This window comes from Gymnodraco acuticeps, unplaced genomic scaffold (assembly GCF_902827175.1).
Source record: "Gymnodraco acuticeps unplaced genomic scaffold, fGymAcu1.1, whole genome shotgun sequence".
Taxonomy (NCBI): Eukaryota; Metazoa; Chordata; class Actinopteri; order Perciformes; family Bathydraconidae; genus Gymnodraco; species Gymnodraco acuticeps.
Window position 1 is genome coordinate 1,546,950 of NW_022992126.1, and position 21,331 is coordinate 1,568,280.

A 21,331-nucleotide genomic window follows, 5' to 3' on the forward strand; every position below is an offset into this window, starting at 1 on the left:
ATAACACGTACATACAGTAGGAGGCAGGGACTATTTTTAAGCCAGGGGCAGAAATTGACCATTAGAACAAAATAGCTTGATATCCAAGTCTTCTAATGCTACTCCCCTGTTAGGGAGTAATGTTGTAAAATACTTGCAATACCTCAAAATCTCCCAACATGCTTTACAATTGGCCACGGAGGTTATGCATGTGACTCAACAGTACATGGAGGCCATTCACTTCCCTCTGAAAAGCAACAGTCAGCATATGCAATTGTGCATTCGTCATGGGAAAAATATGGCCAAAATACTCAAATTAAGAAGAGATGTTGTGAAATTGTACTTAATCACAATTTTTCACGGACTGATGATGACTAACGAGGTGAGGAGGGTTATATCATAGCTTTTCTGAGATATTAAGCCGTTTTTTTCTCGCAGTATTACAGATTTACACATGTACCAGCAGCCACCTGCCAGTCATAGTGTTGAGGGAGGCGGTATCATGTGATAAAGTAAAGTCAGTGCATATCCTCTGTGAATGAAGCCTGACCAATCAGTGAACTGGATGAGGCTGCTGCTAGCACACTCCACTTGGTTACTCAGTATATTCAGACATGGATCCCCATAGATATTCAATATAATTAGTCTCCTACAGATCCATTTTCATGTCAGAGGAAAACACTAAAAAGGCCTTTTGTCCAATGAAGTAGATAAGGCGTTATTGTAAAGCTCTCTGACCAGCCTACTTTCAAAAACCTCAGCACACACTACACTGTAAGGCACATAGACGAAGCAACATTTCTGAGCAAACTTTGTAATTGCTCTGCGCTCCAGTGTAGTTGATACACAATTGTTGAGTTAATAAGTGAGCAATTAAACATGGGGGAATTCTGAGCCAGATTTCCACTAGACAAGAGAAAATGGGCAAGCATGCGGAAAACATCACATTTACAAAATCTTTCTGAGTATAAGGAAAGGTTTATCAGAGAGCAAAATCAAGGCAATGCAAACCCGCTTACTGGACAAAACAAGACTCAGTTGTGACGACATCAACAATAGAGTGCCATTCAGTGCACAGACCACAACATAAAAAATGAAGGAAGTAAGAAAACACAACTGATCGTTTACCGTGCAGTTCTACTCACCTTTAGGGCTTGAGCCAGTTTGGCCCGTGGCACTGCTCTGCTCCTAAAGCAGCCTGGATGGAGTGTTGGACCACACTGCACATGTGATCGAAAGGGTTCATAGATCCGTACGTCTCAATGTCTCCCAATAGGACCATCCCCAAAGAACCAGAGAAGACTTCAGGGTCAGCCAGGATGAAGACCCTGCAGGGATTTACATGACATGTTGAGTGATGGACAGGGAAGGAAGTTTGACTATATGCAGCAGCACGAGAACATAAAATAGGCATATCATATTTGGAAATCATCACTCACACAAGGCTTTTATTGTACCCAGAGACATGTGATTATATTTATGGCTCACCTATCCTGGAAGGGATAGTGCTCGTTCTTTAGTCTCTGCTCCGCTGTGACCATCCTTTGGTACATCAGACCTGTGGATCAAACGAGTATTTAATGACAGTATGTGGTTAATTATTCCTATTAATTATTCCAGGTATGCCACAATACCTGGAATGGAGCGTTCAGTTTTGATCTGCCTGGTGTAGCTGAGGCCTACGGTGCAGTAGGGATGAGGATAGGTGAGGAGTCTCTTGCAGAAGTCATAAACCCGCTTGTACAGCTCATCTGGAATGTAGGCTGTCTGGAATATCAACAAGCACACAAACACACTATTGATAGAATATAATTGGGAGGGATGAAACCCTCTTTAATGGTCACACATGCAGAGCACACAGCACACACAGTGAAATGTGTTCTCTGCATTTAACCCATCCTAGCACCAGGAGTCTAGTACCAGGAGCAGTGGGCAGCTATTGTACAGCGCCCGGGGAGCAATGGGAGTGAGGGGAGAAGGGAGGTGTCCGGTGCCTTGCTCAAGGGCACCACAGCAGGGCAGGAGGAGAACTGGGACCTCTCCAAGTAGCAGTCCACACTCCATATTTTTTAGGTCTGGTCGAGGACTTGAACCGGCGACCCTACAGCTTCCAGTCCAAGCCCCTACTGACTGAGCCACTGCCGGACAATACAACTAATGCTGGGAAAACATAATTTTCCTTTTACCGCCTTAAAAGTCCCCTATTATACTGTTTTTCATCAATATATATAGGTCTTAGATATATACAAAACAAGTCCCTGAAGTGTTTGGCTGGAAATACCAAACAGATCGTGCATTGGAGCATCCCATAAACCCCTCTGTTTCAGCCCTGTTTCAAAAGTGCTGATTCTCTGTCAAAAAATAAGGTGCCACTCCCCACGCCCCTCTGCAAGATATTTGGTTAAAAAGAACACAATGGTGTTCTAGCAAGAGATTCAGGTGATAAGGTGGTGGGGGGGGGGGGTTACCTTGGTTGGTGATTGGCTAATGGTACACAAGCCAAAAAATCGTTATGACATTATAAATTGGCCAAAATCTGATAATTTTCAGACAGGTTTTTATATAAATGGATCAGGACAAAAAGTGAGCGAATCTTTTTTTATGAAACTTTCAGAATCCCTTTACACAGTTATGTATAAAAGACATGACAAAGTGGATTTTGCATAATATGTTACCTTTAAGCTGATCTTATCTGACTAAGCAATCATCATATGAATGTTGGTCCAACACAACGAAAAACGATACAGATCGGCTTACACGCCATCTTCTCAGGTTTCCACTTCCTTGTTGACATTTCCCCAGAAATAAAAATACATCCTCCTCATGTAGGTACTTTTGCAGAAACGTCCTTCATTGCATGTCTTAAAACCATTGTGTAACTTCATGGCATACCAATCCAACACAGTCTGGGAACAAACTGGTGGATTCTGTGATTCTCTTTCATGGTAAAAAAAAAAAGGACTAAAGGGACTGGAGACAGTTACAGAAACAATCTTCTAGGTATAGCTGTGGAAACTGATTAAGCAAAGCATTTCATAGATAATGTTAATGACATGAAACAGTAAGTGTAAGTGTAACAATGTTTGAGGAAAAACCCACCTGAATAATGGCATACATCAGTGTGTGGAGCAGAGGGATGATAAACCTGCGAGAGTCCCATCTCTCAGCCTGAAGAGAAACACACACACTGTCAGGGTGATGACACAAGAGGACTTTCCATTGCAAATAGAACTACAATTATTATTCAATTAATCAATAGGTTGATGAAGGAAAATTATGTGTTTCAAAGACCAACCAATAGTTGATAAACTGAAAAAGGTAAATAATCGATAATGAATAAGCTTTAGTAAACCAAAGCTATCAGGTCACATATTTTAAAAGCCAGGGGTAAGTGTTTTAAAAAACGTTTTATTATAAGTATTCTTGGAAAAGTGTCAATAGTGCCACTGCTGAGATCAAATACCTTTTCCAGCTCTTTTATCAGCACCCAGACCAGAGATAAGCTGTTTGCAGGATTGTTTTGAACCTTCTTATGAAGTGTCCATCTCAGCATGCCTACACACACAGAAAGAAAAACACACAAGCCATTAACTGATGCAAGATTTCCACAAGACTAACACAAACTTGCTAAATGTGTCACACTTTTCTCCATTACGGTGATAATCCAAAAATATATCCGATGACATTACCGACATACTGCTGACACAGCTAGATGTTCTACAGCGGGATTAACACTAACAGCTGCTTTCAGTAAATATCTGTTCAGGGAGGATTACGGGATGGGATTGCTGTTTTTTGACGTCTAATCCTCATGTCCAAATATATTGAATAATGTCATTGAAAGTAAATGTATTATTTACATGGTAACGTTTTTTCCTGTTTTGTTGTTGCCATTTTTTGAAAACTATAACTATAAACCTTGTGTTAAAACACAGATATATATGTATATTGTGTACAATGTCATAAATGACTCATGAGCAAAGCCAACACTAGCAAAGAAAGACAAACTCTTTTAGGACTAAGAAAGAAAATCTTCCATATATTAATACGTTTTAATCAATTTCAGTGTGCTGCAGTATATCTATTGTTACCTTTGTTGAGACAGTCTGGAGAAAGCTGGTTGTCCGTTTCCCTGGGCAACACAGCCTGGATGCTGCGGTACAGTTCAGGCTCTGGGACAGTGGGGGAGCAGCGGGCTGGCAAAAAAGCAAACGGCTGATTATCAATAAATGCTCGTTACCAAGTACCGGTTATTGCGTGTATTCTTTCATGTTGCGGGTCTCAGCACGAGCCACTACCGCGGAGTGGAGGTTGGGGGCGTAACAACATGTCCAAGACACTGTGAAATGTACTTTGCACTTCAATGGAGTAATACAAAGTTAAAATGGACATTTCCTTTGTTTTTCTTTGTTGATTGAGCCGATTCAATTGTGTAGTTATGGTAAAATCCCAGTTAACTAGTCAAATTTACAATATATTATCGTATTATTTACATTTGTATATTTACAGTAAATTACTGGCTACTGTGTTGCATTACTTCTACAGTAATAGTGTGAAAATGCAGGTAATTACTGTAATTTATGTACAGCAAGGTACCATAATACCACAGCTCTGTACTGCTATATCACAGTAATTCCATGGGCATGGAAACTGTAAAGTCACAGTATGTAGTTGTACTTTTATTCTAATTTACTGTAAAATATCTACAGTCAATTACTGTGAAATCCATGCAACTAGTAGCCAGTAATTTACTGTAATTTTACAGCCAAACATTTTACAGTGTAGGCATGCCAACTTGATGCTCTGTTCACGGATGATCATAACAAAACTGTTAAGATGATGATGATGACCTTGTATGTGTGTATATATTTTCTTTGAGGGGGTCTGCCCCCACAAAACAGCTTTAAGACCTGAGAAAGTAAAATAAGACGGTGTGTAAAACTACACTGCCAAAAAAAAGTAACCACTTTGATTTAACTAGGCCAAGGACTTTCCACTGGATAATAACTGCAGCGATGTATATGTTTTAGCTGAATACACGTTTTTTAACTGATGCAGTTAGTCACTTCTTTAATGTTTGTTCTTTCTGATGTAAAGTCAAGGTTGTAACTATTTGCAATACAGTCGTGGGGCGCTGAATTGTTCCTGTGAATCTTTTGAATTTTGATATATGATAGTAATTACTTGTCTTTCAAATTTGAAGGAGGGTGAGCAAGCTTCTTCAGGAACATTCATCATTAACTCCTCCAAAAAAATATAGTTTATTTAATAATAACACTGAATATGTGAATCATAAAAGTGATTGACAGCTGATAGGAAGAATATGATTGTTAATATTATCATATTCATTCAGACAAACATCGATGAGCCAGTTAATTAATGTACTTATTGCAGCAGTCTGCATAGATTTGGTACCCCTGCTGGTCTAAAAGTGAAACAAACTCATTCAGTTATTGTTAATTTAAAATTCATTAAATTATGTCTGCCACCTTATATATTTATATTTAAGGATTTACTGTTGTGCCACAATAATGTCACCTAATGTTATCGAGTTAAAATATCAATATTGTGGCTTTCCAAGTTAACATCGATTGATATGACTGCGATTAAATCAGCATATACTTCTGCCAGGGGATGCCACCCCTCAAAATCTCCTGCCACCCTCTTGCCAGCCCATGAATATTTGTCTAGATCCGCCCCTCTTCTGATCTGATTCTGAACTACAATGCTCAACAGCTCGCTTAACGGAACTTTGACTTTGGTATCTGTAAGAGAATATTTTCATCTGATCTGTTTATAGAGTCTTTTATGGTTCCTTAGAGTCTGTGATACTGCAAACATCTGCTTGTAGTCAGTCAGAGACTTCTCTGTAGGTTGAGGTCACAGGTCAAACGCTTCTCCTATGTCCGAGGGTTGACCTGGCAGCATCTCTTTGAGACAAGCAGATCATTGTCTTGCATCGGCTATTGATTATACGCGGGCTTTCTGGAAGCCCGCCTCTCCTCGTGTTGGTTAGATGTTTTGTGTCTTTTGGTTCAGAGATCGCTGGTGAAACACGGGACGGTGTGCAACTAAGTGATCTCCCCGGCCGTATGTAATTAATGTACTGTGATCAATAAACTCTCGGTGCTTTTGGCTAACAACGGTTCCAGACTCCTTCATTCTACCTCAACATTGCAACAACAGAAGTTTACCTTCACAGTATCAGTTTTGTTTACCACCAATCACGGGAGTATTGTGTATAGAAAGTGTTGAGTTATATTTCTCGCGCTACCAAACATCCATGAAGGCAACATGACAGAGGGAGGGCTGTCACTCAGGATGCCAAACTACTCTTTGGTAAGCCCCGCCCCCCAAGCAACATCAGGGCCAAAAGTTTAAAAGCGAAAAAAAATCTGAAGGCAAAAAAAAATTTGAAACCTGAAAAAACAAGATTTGAAACTGAAAAAAATAATGGTTTGAATCTGAAAATGTAAAATCTGCAACTAAAAAAAATAAGGATTCAAATACTGTATCAAAATATGTAGAAAAGTAAAATATGAAAATAAATATTTTATTCAAAAAAATTGCTGAACTGAATCAAAAATAATATTCAACCTGAAAAATTATTTAAAATACTTATTTTTATTTTGTATTTTTCAAAGTTCAGGATAAAAACTTTAACTATAATAATAAATTGTATTTTTTTGAATGATCAAAACTTATGACCTCCATACCTCCTTATAGCTCCATACACCATGAGCAATTATGAGATGTATGTTATAGGGAGTAAATAACATTTAAAAGTCAGAGGCAATGTACCAAATGTCTACAGATAACCAAGTGCGAATCCAAGAGGACATTTGAGGATTCCAGGAAGATCCATTGCATATCAGCATCATCTGCATAAAGTGTGTGTGTGTTGTGTTGTTACCTGTTGGCTCCATGCTGCGGATACTGCTTGAGCTATCCCAGGGGTCCCTGTTGGTCATGTCTCACGTGCATTGTGGGTCTATCATCTTTATCAGAAAAAATACATGGACAGGAAGAGTCAGTCCAGAGGGTAGGAATACCTGCTTCACACTACATGTGGGTCAGTGGAGTGCTTTTCTTTTTTCTGTCTGCTTGCTGACAGCAGAGTGTAAAATAACAGTGTTCAAAGGCGGGCTGACAATAATATCATTTCTACAGTACCTGCATGGGACTCGATATGTTTCTTTTTTTGTATACCTGTGTGAAATATATTGCCTCCAGTTAACATGTAAGCAATGCTGAAGGATTACATGATTGAATAATTAAAGTTTAGTGTTTCAAGTTTTCCCCCACAAACGGCTACACACAGACACATATTCAAACTGAAGGTGCTGCAGTCACACAGTAACACCAACACTTGTAGAAAGTGTTCCTATAAATAACCTCGTTTTACTCTTCAGCTTCTTAATTTTTTCTCAGGTCCCACACAGGTTTATGAGTCACCTCTGAAACCTCCGCAACACTAAATTCATAGTTTGGTCAAATCTACCTTAACACGAACACCCACTTGATAAGTTCCAGTTGAAATGTATTTATACACCATAAATGAAGCTTTTAAACCACAACAAACACTATGTGCTAATTTGATTCCTGTCACCATGTAGGAACACAATGCTTTGATCCTATTTAGGAAAATTCTTTAAAGATCTACTATTTTGCTCTAAACATAATGACCAAAAATGATCTTTGTATGACATATTTGACACCAAAAGGCTGACCATAACCTTAGAGTAAAGTAAGCACCAGAAACGTATCATATCAATTCTCACTGACACAAACACGATCTTTAGAAAATAGACAGAAAGCTGTTTTTTAATACTCATTATTTAACATTTAAGCCAGCAATAATGCGAAATCAAACGATCAAGATGTATATCTGTCGCATCACACAAGGCATCAACACAACTGAAACCATCCTCATCCATCTCCCACTGCCCAGGTCTACCAGTCAAAGTATAACAGGCGTGAAGTAGAGATAACATTACATAAACTTACCCTGTGCAGGCACCGACCGACCAGTCCTGCAGGTCTTTTACATACACACACTGCGCTGTGTGTACTGAAACTAACAAGTGTGTGATGGAGAGAGAGAGAGAGAGAGAGAGAGAGAGAGAGAGAGAGAGGGAGGGAGAGGAGAGGGAGGGAGGTGCTGTGAACGAGTCATTGCAGAGAACATTTCCTCTTGTGTGACGGTGTGAGGTGTGAGGTGTGTGCGTGTGCGTGTGCTGTGTGGCGTGAGGAGAGTTGAAGAAGGACAGTGAGAGAAGAAAGAGGGGGGGGGGGGGGAGTGTTTCTATGTGGTCGGAGTGGTGTAAAGACCTCTGACTCGCACAACAGGGGGCGCACCACACACACACACACACACACACACACACACACACACACACACACACACACACACACACACACACACCACACACACACACACACACACACACACACACACACACACACAACACACACACACTACACACACACACACACACACACACACACACACACACACACACACACACACACACACACACACACACACACACACACACACACACACACACACACACACACACACACACACACACACACAACACACACACACACACACACACACACACACACACCACACACACACACACGCACACACACACACACACACACACACACACACACACACACACACACACACACACACACCACACACACACACCACACACACACACACACACACACACACACACACACACACACACACACACACACACACACACACACACACACACACACACACACACACACACACTAAAATTAAAGGATTTGGTGATGGATTAACCTTGATCTCTCTCAGAAAAGCAGTACTTTCAGAAACAGCGAGTTAGCAGCGCCGCTGCCTCAGCAGCTGAACGTTTGACCACAAGTTTCCGGTTGCCTCTGGTGTGTTCATTGTTTGTCTCTCTGTCTTATATCGGGGGTCTATGGTGTACATGATGTGTCAAAGGAGTGTTTCTGTCTTTTATCACTCTTCTTCATACATTAAAAAACAGACTGGATGGAATTGATCAACAGAACAGTTTGGATACACAAATTATAATGTGCATTTCCCACACATGCATGCAAAAATGTTCTCATGCAAGTATGGTCTCTTGCCTGCACACATATGCAAACTTACACACTCTTTTAGACTTTGACGGAAACTATTAATGCAGTGTAGGAGCTGACACATACGCAGCATTTCCTCTCTGTCAGAATGAGTGGGCAGACAACACGCTATTTTTAGACAGAGAGAGAGAGACAGAAAGAGAGAGAAAAAAAGAAAACACTTATCTTAAAACTAGATGCATCATCTAATTCACAACCATTCCAAATAACTAGCTTAGAAAAACCACAGTCTGCAGAAAGTCATAGAAAATGTTCTTCTTAAAACACAAAAGCACCAACAGCTTTTTGTTGGATGTTGAAAGCTCTTACTATTGTAAATTATGTAAATATAAGTCTGTATTTTGATAAACTTCTGTTCAAAGTTCCCATGCTTATTTGTGTATATCTTATACAAAGACTTTATCTAATCTTACAAGCACAATTTAACTGACAAACGCCAGTAGAAAGGGAATTTGAGTTTGTTTAAACTACATTAAGTAATCAAACACAACTAAGTTAAACACTCTGTGTATGTGGTGAGGTAAGATCACTGGGAATTAATGTACTAAGACAAAGCACTTAAAGAGGAAATATTATGCTAATTTTAAGGTTTTGTTTTTGTATTTTGTTTACATTCTTTAAAAAGGGTGCTTTACTCATACTGCCTGTGCTACAGCACCTCTTTTCACCCTCTGTCTGAAACCAGAGCCCAGTCTGCTCTGATTGGTTAGCTGGCCGGCTCAGTTGTGACTGGTCAACCCCTTAGAGATGTGTTGGCAATGCCCCTCCTCTTAGCCAATCACGTACAATGTGTTGGAGCGCTAACCAATAGAAGCGTGAGTGTTACATGGTGAAGTAAACAGAGTCCAATCAAAACACAGGCATGGGAAAGTGCATGTGAGTTTACAGCTCCAAATATCACCAATCACAGTCAATCCTTTGACCTTTCTTAACTACATAACTGTGAACCTTACAGCCATATTCCACCATTTTATCAAAGTGGTCAGGTATAGACTACATAATCCCAAACTTCCTTCATTTTGTTTGTACACGTCGTTTCTTTTGCCACATTAGTGCCAGTAAAATCTTTCAAAACACAGAGAGAAGTACAAATAGAAAGACCACAAGACCACTCGTTGAACCTTTACAGTTAACGACGTGAAATAGTTCCTGATACGCCTACACCTTATCTACTCGGGCAGTCATCGGCATGCATCACAGTGGTCAACTGGAGTCATAAACAATGTGGCCAAACAGAAATAAACAGGGGCAGTCATTTCCGTTCAGGCACGCTGAAAACAGGAAGGACCTGACAGCGACGTGTGGAAGTGCGTTCGTAGAGCAAGAGAAAGGTGGTGCTGCGGTGGGGGTGTATGTTTTCTTGATTGGAAACCCCCAACCTAAGATAGCATGGGGTGTATTGACACAGATGGGCATAGAGCTGGACAAAGAGGAAGACAAGGAAAGCACCTGCAGAGTGTATCCCCTAAACAGCAAGCATGCAATACCTGAAACTAAAGTACAGTGTGACAGCACTTGCATTTCCACATAGGGAAGTGTACTGTGTGTTTAAAGGAGTTTCTGGTAAAGCCAACATCATGAAATTCCTTTTTTAGTTTCTTTCTCAAGGAGATAACAAAAATGACACTGTAAATCTGGAGAGGAAGAAGTAGCTGAATGGCTGCTTCGCTTCCCTTTTCTCTCCATATCTCCGCTGAGAGTTTGAGCTACAAATCAGTCAAACAGCCGAAACAGCATGTCATCCTGCTCTAAACAGACTGTTTTTCTTTTACCTTTGATAAGAACCATCTACAAAACTCAACGCTGTGATAAACAAACATGCAGAAAAACACACATATTGACCTTCAAAAGTTGCAAAGAAACTTGTTTAACTTTTAATTTAGTGTGAGCAACAGGGGATAAGTGATTTCCTGTATCGGACAATATGAGGAAGTCTTCTTGGACCGGTGTGTGTGTGTGTGTGTGTGTGTGTGTGTGTGTGTGTGTGTGTGTGTGTGTGTATAAAACTGCCTTGCCTGACTGACCAGGGATTATTTCCTCCTCAGGGACTACAGAATGTATACACACACAAATGGCCAAAATGTGCAACAAACAGAAAAATATGTCTTGAAAAGCTTCAATAATTGTTCTAATTGGAGGAGCTACTGTAAAAAAAATATCCAATCCAAGGCATGAATGGACAGCGTAAGGATGTACTGTATGCCACTGGAGTAGTGTGATAAACCATCAGGGGGAGGAAGGCAGATAGGAAGAAGTAGGGATACAAAGGGGGTTTCCCAAGAAAAGTGTAGTGTGTGTGTGTGTGTGTGTGTGTGTGTGTGTGTGTGTGTGTGTGTGTGTGTGATGTGTGTGGTGTGTGTGTGTGTGTGTGTGTGTGTGTAGTGTGGCCTAGCATTACTATACTTGTGGGGACCTAAATCTGTTTACCACAGTCACGTGTGGGGGACTCGCCTCCCTTATGGAGACAAATTGGAGGTCCCCATGAAGGGAATCATTAATGTTAGGTTGAAGACTTGTTAGGTTTAGGATTAGGGGTTAGGGTAAGGGTAAGGTTAGGGTAGGGTTAGGGTTAGGCATGTGTTTGGTTAAGGTTAGGATAAGTCTCCAGGAAATGCATGTAAGTCATGTAATGTCTCCTGAAGTGATGTATACATGGTGTGTGTGTGTGTGTGTGTGGTAAATTCCTATGTACATACAGCTGAATCTACTTTGCTGTGACCTAAAAAAAAAGGCCTTAATAGTTTAAAATAGTTTTTTCTGAGCTTTGAACTTACAGTACATTAGGGCTGCACGATATTGAAAAAAACTGACATTGCGAATTTTTTCCCCCCTGCGATATATATTGCGTTTTTTTTAACTATATTTAACCGGATGAAGGTATTGTCCTCCTGTGCCTCGCTCATTTTTTACCAGTGTTTTGATGGTCTGCAAACTAGCGGGGCGGGGCCTGCTGTGATCTGATCAAGAATGATTGTGATTGGTGGTTTGCTGTGCATGCACTGAGCCTGCATGTCACTCACTCAAGTAGCCCTGACATGAGAGCCACGCAAGTTTTCCTTTTGTAGCAAGCAGCAAAATAATTGTAACATGACGTGTTTGAGTTAATTCACCTATACTTAAAACCCTCTATGGCATGACTTTTTATTTTGGGAGGAAAACAATGTTTCACCATGTGTTTTAGGAGCTTAGGGGTCCCTGATATTATATCAATTATAACATGTGACCCCCCCCCTCACCCCTCAACCAGGGGTTGGTTTGTTGCCTCAGGGCAACACTGTGCTACGAGGGTATTGAAATACCAAGGATTTCTACAATTCAGAAGAAATAGAAAAAACAACTCTATATGAATTCAAAAGGTTTTCTTTGTGTGTGTGTGTGTGTGTGTGTATGTGCGTGTCTGCGTGTGTGTCTGTTTGTGTGTCTGTGTGTATGTGTGTGTGTGTGTGTGTGTGTGGGTGTGTGTGTCTGTTTGTGTGTGTATATCTGTGTGTGTATGTGCGTGTCTGTGTGTATGTGTTTGTATGTCTCTGTCTGTGTGTGTGTGTATGTGTGTGTGTGTGTCTGTGTGTATGTGTGCGTGTGTGTATGTGTGTGTTTTGTGTGTATGTATGTGTGTGTGTCTGTGTGTGTGTGCATGTGTTTGTCTGTGTGTGTGTGTCTATGTGTGTGTTTGTGTCTATGTGTGTGTGTCTGTGTGCCTAACCCTATCTTGACCTTCACTGTCCTCACTGTCAGACGGAATATCCCTAACAGCCTGATCGTGTCCCTTCTGCCCATAACATGTTTTGGGGTCCATTTCCTGTAAATATCAGTAGATGTAAAAACATTGACTAGGTTTATCATTTTACAGCTGAGCACATTTGCACACTTGTAAGATATTGCCTGGAAAAAAGTGGTCAAGTGGCACAGTGTTGCCCTGAGGCAACGAACACAAAAACATAGTTTTAGCTAATTAATAAATACATAATAAGTCTTTAAACAATCAAATATACTTCTTTATGTATTCATGCACATATTTTTTATTTTAAGTTGTGTACATTTCTAATATGTTAAAAAGTGAAATGTATCTTACCAAGTGGTGGCCCTGAGTCCCCTGCAGCTTTGCTTGCAGAAAGGACTGTTCCACCCCCAGACAAAATGCCACACCCATATAATTCCCTCATTTTATTGGACACCAGCATGTCAGGTGACATTGTGTATATTTAAAAAAATAAAAATATTTAGAGGGCCAGTGTGAAGTCGAAAAAAGTGGTTTGTTGTCTGAGGGCAACAGTATGCTGTGTAGAGGGTTAAGCACTGAGCCTGTTTTTCAGGTCTCAGGCTAGAAAATGACATTCCCAGAACAAATGTGTATCAATATCCCTTGTTGTGAAGCACTTCGAGATTTGTCTTGGCAGATGAGAAGCGCTATATAAATTAAATGTATTTATTTTATTTATTTATTTAAATGACCATATCTTCCCTTCTAAAAAGGGTTAAATTAATAATCTTTTCTCTCAAAGTAATGATAAACCTGTGAGTTGGATGTAGAAAAGTCAGAATCAATATAGATGTTTTTTATTTCAAAGAAGATTCAGATTGAACATAGTAAAAAACTGTAAATTATAGTGTCCGTCCAAAAAATTATTTTACTTATAGTGAAAATTAGTAGACTAAAAGCTTTAGGAATCCAAAGTACAACATATAATAAGTACCCTGTATCAAGATTAACGCAAAACAAGTGATATTTGACCTTTTTAGAGAGATTTAGCAACACAAAAAAACACTTCTGGGGTCATTTGGGTGGATTTTCCATATCTCTGGCCCCCCTTGGTCGATTTTGACGAATGAAATCTCTTTATAACCGCTAGAGTAGGGCTGTGCAATTAATCGTATTTTAATCGCGATTACGATTATGGCTTGCGACGATTATGAAAACAGCATAATTGACAAAATACGATTATTTAGCTGGGTGCGCTTCGCCCCTCCCTAAAAGCCCACTCGGCCACGTGGGAGTGACATGTGTTGTGAGTGTTCAGTGCGAGCGAAGATGTCAGAACAAGAGCAGCAACTCGTTAAAAATAAGGGTACAACTATTTCCACTATTTGGAAGTACTTTGGCTTTCAGGAGTCCGACGTGGAGCAAAACAAAGTACAGTGCAGGATTTGTTACCAGGTTGTGTTGGCACCACACGCTAACACAACCAATCTCTTTAATCATCTGAAATACAACCACAAAGTGCAATACGACCGGGCAGTAATACAACAAAAAGCAGATGCCCGCTCGACTTCATCCACAACATCATCACAGTCATCGATTCAGGACGCATTGTACAGAGCGACGGCCTACGCGACGAGCTCGCAGAGACACAGAGATATTACAGGTGCCATTACATTTCACATCGCTAAAGATATGTGCCCAGTTAGCACTGTTAGCAACCAGGGCTTTAAGCAACTTGTCAACACGTTGGACAAGCGTTACGCGATGCCGTATCGGTATTATTTCAGCAGGTATTATGTGACAAATGCCGTGGGGAAGTTGAGAGAGATGTGGCTTCAGCTGACTACTTTGCCACCACAACAGACCTATGGTCTAGCCCAGGGGTGCCCAACCAGTCGATCGCGAGATGTGTCTAAAAATAGAACAACAATATTCTGTTTTATCGTTAATGTCCTGTAACATAATCTTCCTGTGCCAGAATAATGCACTTGAACGCATCAAAGCTTTGTGATTGGCCGGCGTCACCCCTGTGTCGGGGCGTGGCTGAGGGTCTTCAGTACAGGTGACAATATTGTCACCTGCCTGCGCTCATCTTTGAAACCAGACCATATAAACATCTTGCAAAAAATCTTTAAGAGATGACATGAGCAGCCCTACCAGCATTTGCCATGGTGGCCTAGACATTTTTATTTGGTCTTAAATTGTAGTTCAACATTTATTTCCTGTTACCTCTGGACCATGACGGTGGGCCAGCCTTCAACGTTTAACTGAGTGGAATATGTTTTACCAAAATGTTGGCTATATGTTAAGGAGTTTTCAGTAGGTTGTGACAGTGCACTGCAACATATTTGATTTCATTTATTTTGGTCTAATTTATTTTTATTTATCATATTAATAATGTATGTTTAGTATGGTTTTGGAAGTGTGCTCCAACATATTTGTTGATCTTGTTTATTGGTAAAATATTATTTGTTTTAAAGTTCAATAAATGGTCAATGAATAATCGTCAAAATAATCGTGATATCAATTATTGACCCAAATAATCGTGATTATGATTTTTGCCATAATCGCACAGCCCTACGCTAGAGCCAATGGAATCGAGGGGAAGTTCTACACACACCAACACATGAACAAATAAGGAGTGAGAGTGACGCGTAGCCAAAACCGGAAGCTGCATACAGCCACAGATACATTATTAACCTATGGATTAACCGATTTAGCCGCGTTTTTTCTCGTTTTAATGCCATTGAACACGTCTTTTGATCAGATTGACAGCTACGGTGAGACGATCTCCCGTAAAAGCTCCGTAAAGGTACGTGTTGTGATGTCTGTGTTTGCTTCCCCTGTCGCGAGATCGGATCGCTTAGTGATGATACTATACTTAAATAATCTGTGGAGTCTCAGCTTTAATCGGATATATTGTATGTGCAGTTTCGATAAGTAATAAGGGTATGTTTATTTTGAATTCTGTGCTAAAGTGCGTTAGCATTTAAAAAAAAATATGAATAAAACCGCAAGTCCCTGCGGTGTGAATATCGCGCATGCGCATATCACGGTTATCGCCATGACACGATATATCGTTCAGCCCTACAGTACATCCTTTACACGCCCCCTTAATGCAGAACTGTTCATCAGTGTTTTGGAGTAGTGATTACATTAATTCTTTATGCATGAAATACTTCTAAATCCATTCTTACTGCGGATACAAAAAAGCTCCAAAAACAAAGCTGGCATTGTTACCATAAGCCGCTTTCACACCGCAGGACTTGCCGTACTTTAGTGCCGGCACTAAAGTACCACGGCACTGAATCCGCCAGGGGGCTAGTGCCAATCGCATTCACACCGCAGTACTTTCCCTGAGGCAAGATTACGCTGACGTCACTTCGTCTTCTTCTTCTCTGGGTTTACTGGCAGGCCGCAAAACCACTTCACGGCGAGTACAAAAAAAAACGAGAGAAGAATAACTACACGGGGGAGGGGGTATAAAGCCCACCCGCTGTATGAGGCGTTTGTTTACTTTCCGACCTCAGACATGATGGAGTTCATAAGGGTAATTTACAAATAAAATACCCCATTATAACAATGGACTTTATCTTTATGTATTTATTATATATTACCCCCTCAGGCTGATTTTGGAAAAGGACATTAACCCTTGTTTGGTGTTTTTCCCTTATTTATCTCAAACAAATGACATGATAAATTACTTGTGTTTATGTGTGTAAGACTTGTGTTTCTGCCCCTGCCATTGCTGCACAAGGTTGCAACATTGTAGATAAATTCAACCACCGACACCTGTCTGCTCTCACATTCTTCTATTCTGCAAATTTGGGGTGGGACACAATAAATAAAGCTTCGCCAGTTTGTTTGTTTTATTGCACAGTCAAGACATAACAATAACGGCATCACGCTGTTCCAGGTGTGTCGTATGCATGTAAATTGAAGTTAAATAAAAGTGTGAAATGTAAAATAAAATGTAAGTAGTTTCAAAACAATGTAACAGTGGCAATATATATAGCAGCAGACACACCTTAGTGCAAGTTAGGTTGTCAGTATTAAAAAACAGTGGCAATATATATATATAATAACAATAGAAAATCATTACCACTCTTATTATTGTGGTCTTTAATTTTTGTATAGTCCTGCCTGAGTTTCTTTATTTTTACCCGGCATCCGTGTGCACTGTGCACGATTCCCAGCTCAAGTAGCCTAGCTTTTGCGAACATCGCTCAAAACATTTGGAGTTGGGAACTGCTTTCTATAGAAGCTGCTGCATCCCGTCCTCAGAGTAAATTGCCAGAAGCGCCGACACTTCCTCATCATTCCACCGCTCCGGTGTTGTAGTAGGCCTACGTGTGGTCATAACTGCTTTAAAGTACAAAAAAAGTACTCGCTCAGGTATGGATGTGGTTTTGTAGCGAGGAAAAAAATGGCTGCCTAACAAAGAAAATTCAGAGTTTAACGGGGCGTGGTTTGCAATTCGCCAATAGAAATAGAATAGAAATTGGCACTCTTTTATCACCAGGTTATCACCTCTCTAGCAGGGACTGAAAATGGCCAAAAGAGTTCCCGGCACTTAGTAGTCCCGGCGGTGTGAACGCAACATTATTGGTACTAACGGAACTAAAGAACCAAAGTACCAGGGAAAGTCCTGCGGTGTGAATGCGGCTATAGATACAGCTGCGACCCCGGACAGAAGGCCTGTAAATAACCAGGAGGGGAATAACACAGATGGTGAATTTATTTTTATTTTACTGAATTACAAGACGTTTTTGCTATTCAGAAGGAAGGGAGGGTAGAGGCTTTTTTGTTTTCTACTGCAGCTGTCACTTTGGCTGACAAGTTCACAAGAAATTGCTATGGAATAGAATACCCTTGTGGTTTTGAAGCATTCATGCTAGTGGTGTACTGGTTCAATCGAATGCAAAGCATCTCAGATTGTTCAAGCCACATGCTGCGAGTCTCAAACTAGCTGTAACTCACTTTTTGCACATAGCATATCACAGGGAGGGCGAAGCATGTCTGCAACATTTGACACATTCTCTAACCAAACAGTTTCGCTTTTCTGCTATACTGACGTGAGTGGAAAAGCAAACATTATGTCCAGACATGCCAAAGAAAAAGTAAAAAGCACGTAGACAAATGTGAGGATTCCTCGGATGGCCAGTCTCACCACAGCAGACCTCATGTAGCCACTGTGGCCATAATGAGGCAACAGAAGTACACTTCCACACGAGGTCACAGGGTGTAAAGTGATCCAAATGCTACAAGCACAGGATACACTAAGTGCGTCACATAGACATGATGAGCAACAAAAATAGATCCACACGCACACACAAACACACACTTGAATTGGCATTGGCCACGATCAAGACTGCTTTCCAAGGAGCCCACAGACACTGTGCCAGGAAGTGTTGCTGTTTGTTTTCATACTCCCTACAGGACAGACAAAAAGGTTGGGGTCTCAAATTAAAGAGAATCTGCGGTCTGTCTGCATTTTTGGAGTTAAATTAAGAGTGTTTTGTAATAACTTTGGGTTAGGTTGTTATTTAAAATGTTGTTTCAGATTTCCCGGGTAAACTCAATAATCGTTTGAGCTGAAGAGGGCACTTCAGGGCAACAGCTGCCTAAAGCAGCAAGTGGGTGTACAGGTTATAAAAGATAACCCTCAAACTGCAATTTATCAATGTTTCAATTGTTGAAGGGTATGACTTTGAATTCTTGATTAATTGACTGGTCATTTAATCTATATAATGTCAGATTATTTTAATAAAGGCTAATAATACTTTCATCAAGCCTGAAAGTAACACTTATGTTTCTTCCTTTAAAAGTGCAAAAGAGCAAAGCCATAAATACATAATCTACTATGAAATAAGATGCACACGCACCAAAACCTCACAATTAAGAAACTGGAGGATTGACTAATCAATTTGAGACATGATGAGCGCTACAAAACTGCTCAAGACAACATTCGTCAAAAACCAGACTGATATAAAGTGTCTTGTAAGCACTTTGTGGTTTGTGCATGAGGTTATAGGGTGTCATGTTGAGTGACTGAAGTAATAGCTTGAATTAATCAGGTCATCTGACTCAGCTCAAATAGCCAAAGCCGCAGCTGAGGCGTAGCCAACATGTTTGATCTCCCTGCCTTAAATGACTCTCTGTCCTGAAGCTCAAAGGGAAAAAGTGACTACAACAGAGTTTATTGAGTTGCTTTACCCTGCAGCAGGAGGAACTACTAGGAAGTCTTTTCTATCAGTTCTTTGTGTTTGCAGCATTATGAACAGCTTGTCACAGCTCAGCTCAGTTTGTTTTTCCAAAATCACAATTATAAACTCATTTTGATGTATTGTCTTTGCTGAATTGGACATTTTGGATCCATCGCCATCCTTATGGGGGACTACTTCACTAGCATAACTTTTAGATCTACCTATCTATTAACAACCAAAACAAAGTTTAGACGTATTTAGGAATCCCTTCCAAACTTCTAAGAGGGCGACATTTTGTAGAGGACTGAGGGGTCTTTGTATGGAAAGGTCTCATGTCTTATGGGGTAGTACAATGTGTTCACTCCAAGGATCTCATTTTAACAAATCACGAAGAATAATGATGGACTCTGAACTTGTCTCCCAGGCAAAGTGACACAGATTGACACAAAGGCGTATACATTATACAATAACCAATAAATGGCAGGTTTTATTTTGAGATTATTTCTGTTTGCGTTAATGCATTTTAAGGTGCACCTGTTGTAGTCATCACCTAAAAACTATCCAAAAGTTATTGTATTTCCACATTATCTCATTGTGGATGTTTGTGGTGTTACAATCTGTGGTCATAACATATTTTGGCAAGATGATCCAATGTCTAATGATAAGGTTACCACAAAAAGACTTAACCATGTGAAGCGGAGTCATTCTGCTCATCATGTGTTGTTGAATTATGATAACTGATTGTTATTCACAGTTTTACAGTGATATTCAATGTCTCCCCAAGTTATTACCTTAGAACAAATTCAATACTGGATTACACCATTACATGTATAGCCTTCATATTTCCCACCACTATGTTCATTGTTTCCTCATGTCTAACTGAAAAGCCTCACCCAATCGTTGTTATGCTCAATCTGATTTTTAACTCCATTAGACCTTATTATTAACTGAGCGTTGTGTGCAACATGTTGTCAATATAACCACAAAAGATTCAATGTGTGTGTGATCTATACCACACACACACACACACACACACACACACACACCACACACACACACACACACACACACACACACACACACACACACACACACACACACACACACACACACACACACACACACACACACACACACACACACACACACACACACACACACACACACACACACACACACACACACACACACACACACACACACACACACACACACACACACACACACACACACACCACACACACACACACACACACACACACACACACACACACACACACACACACACACACACACACACACACACACACACACACACACACACACACACACACACACACACACACACACCAAAGTGGTACCAGGAAGCTTGGATCTAAAATAAGGACGCTGGAGGAAATACAGCTGTGCTCTTAGACTCCCAACAGACACAACAGAGAGCCAGAGCTTCAATCAGATCAGGCACTGCTATCAAACCTTGTTATTATCTCAGGAGGGAAAACATAAACTGAAGTCTTTGTGTCTTCCTGTGTCATAAACCATGCGGCGTGGAGTTTATCGTATAGCCCTTACATGTGAAAGAGCCCATTCAAAAAAAACAAAGATGAATGTAAACAAAGTGTTTTTCAAAGGAGCTGCTGACCTACAGTATGTGGCAGCATAGGAATCCTTGCTGAGATATGTCAGTGATATACTGCACGGTAAACCACAGTATCCGCCACATCTTATCTGCATGGTGCACTAAGTGGCACTACACTGTAAAACGTCACTACTGGCAAAATCAGATAAGCAAATTGTGTGCGGCTCACCGGTGCGAAATGTAGCCTACAAATAATTACAACTTTAAGAGTCATGAAAAACAGCAAAACAAATTTCCGACGAATAAACTGCTGAAAGGAAGGTGATTGTACACCTACACTAGCCCAACACACATTGTATCCTTTGCAATACTACCTAGTTGAAATATTGAGTCATTCGAAACTTTTATACGAGTAGCCTACGTAGACAGTTTTACAACTATGTAAAACAAAAGTCTGCAAATGGTAAAACACCCGATATTATGTAAAGGAGTACTCACCTGAAATTAAGTTGTGCACACAGCCGGTCCATTTACAAACTGTATCATCTACTGTCGGACACGTTATTGTTCACTTTACTCTGAGCGACAAAAGCTGCCGTCAGACCACGCCCATTCCTGCACCGACCAATGGCGTGCCACCAAGGCTTGCCAATCAGAGCTCTTATCCATAATTTACAACGCAGGTTTTTCAAAATAAGA

The 21,331-nt window shown here is 40.4% G+C and overlaps 1 protein-coding gene across 1 annotated transcript in view; it reads right to left on the reverse strand.

Annotated features, from left to right (window-relative positions):
• Positions 1 to 21,248, reverse strand: part of LOC117538049 (phosphoinositide 3-kinase regulatory subunit 6-like) — a 30,365-nt gene extending 9,117 nt beyond the window's left edge. Inside the window, 9 exon segments of the mRNA XM_034203554.1 lie at positions 1,125 to 1,147; positions 1,150 to 1,307; positions 1,468 to 1,537; positions 1,614 to 1,746; positions 3,079 to 3,147; positions 3,443 to 3,534; positions 4,071 to 4,175; positions 6,893 to 6,977; positions 21,131 to 21,248. Of these exon segments, the coding sequence (XP_034059445.1) occupies positions 1,125 to 1,147; positions 1,150 to 1,307; positions 1,468 to 1,537; positions 1,614 to 1,746; positions 3,079 to 3,147; positions 3,443 to 3,534; positions 4,071 to 4,175; positions 6,893 to 6,950 (708 nt within the window). The 5' untranslated portion in view covers positions 6,951 to 6,977; positions 21,131 to 21,248.
• Positions 21,249 to 21,331: the final 83 nt, after the last annotated feature.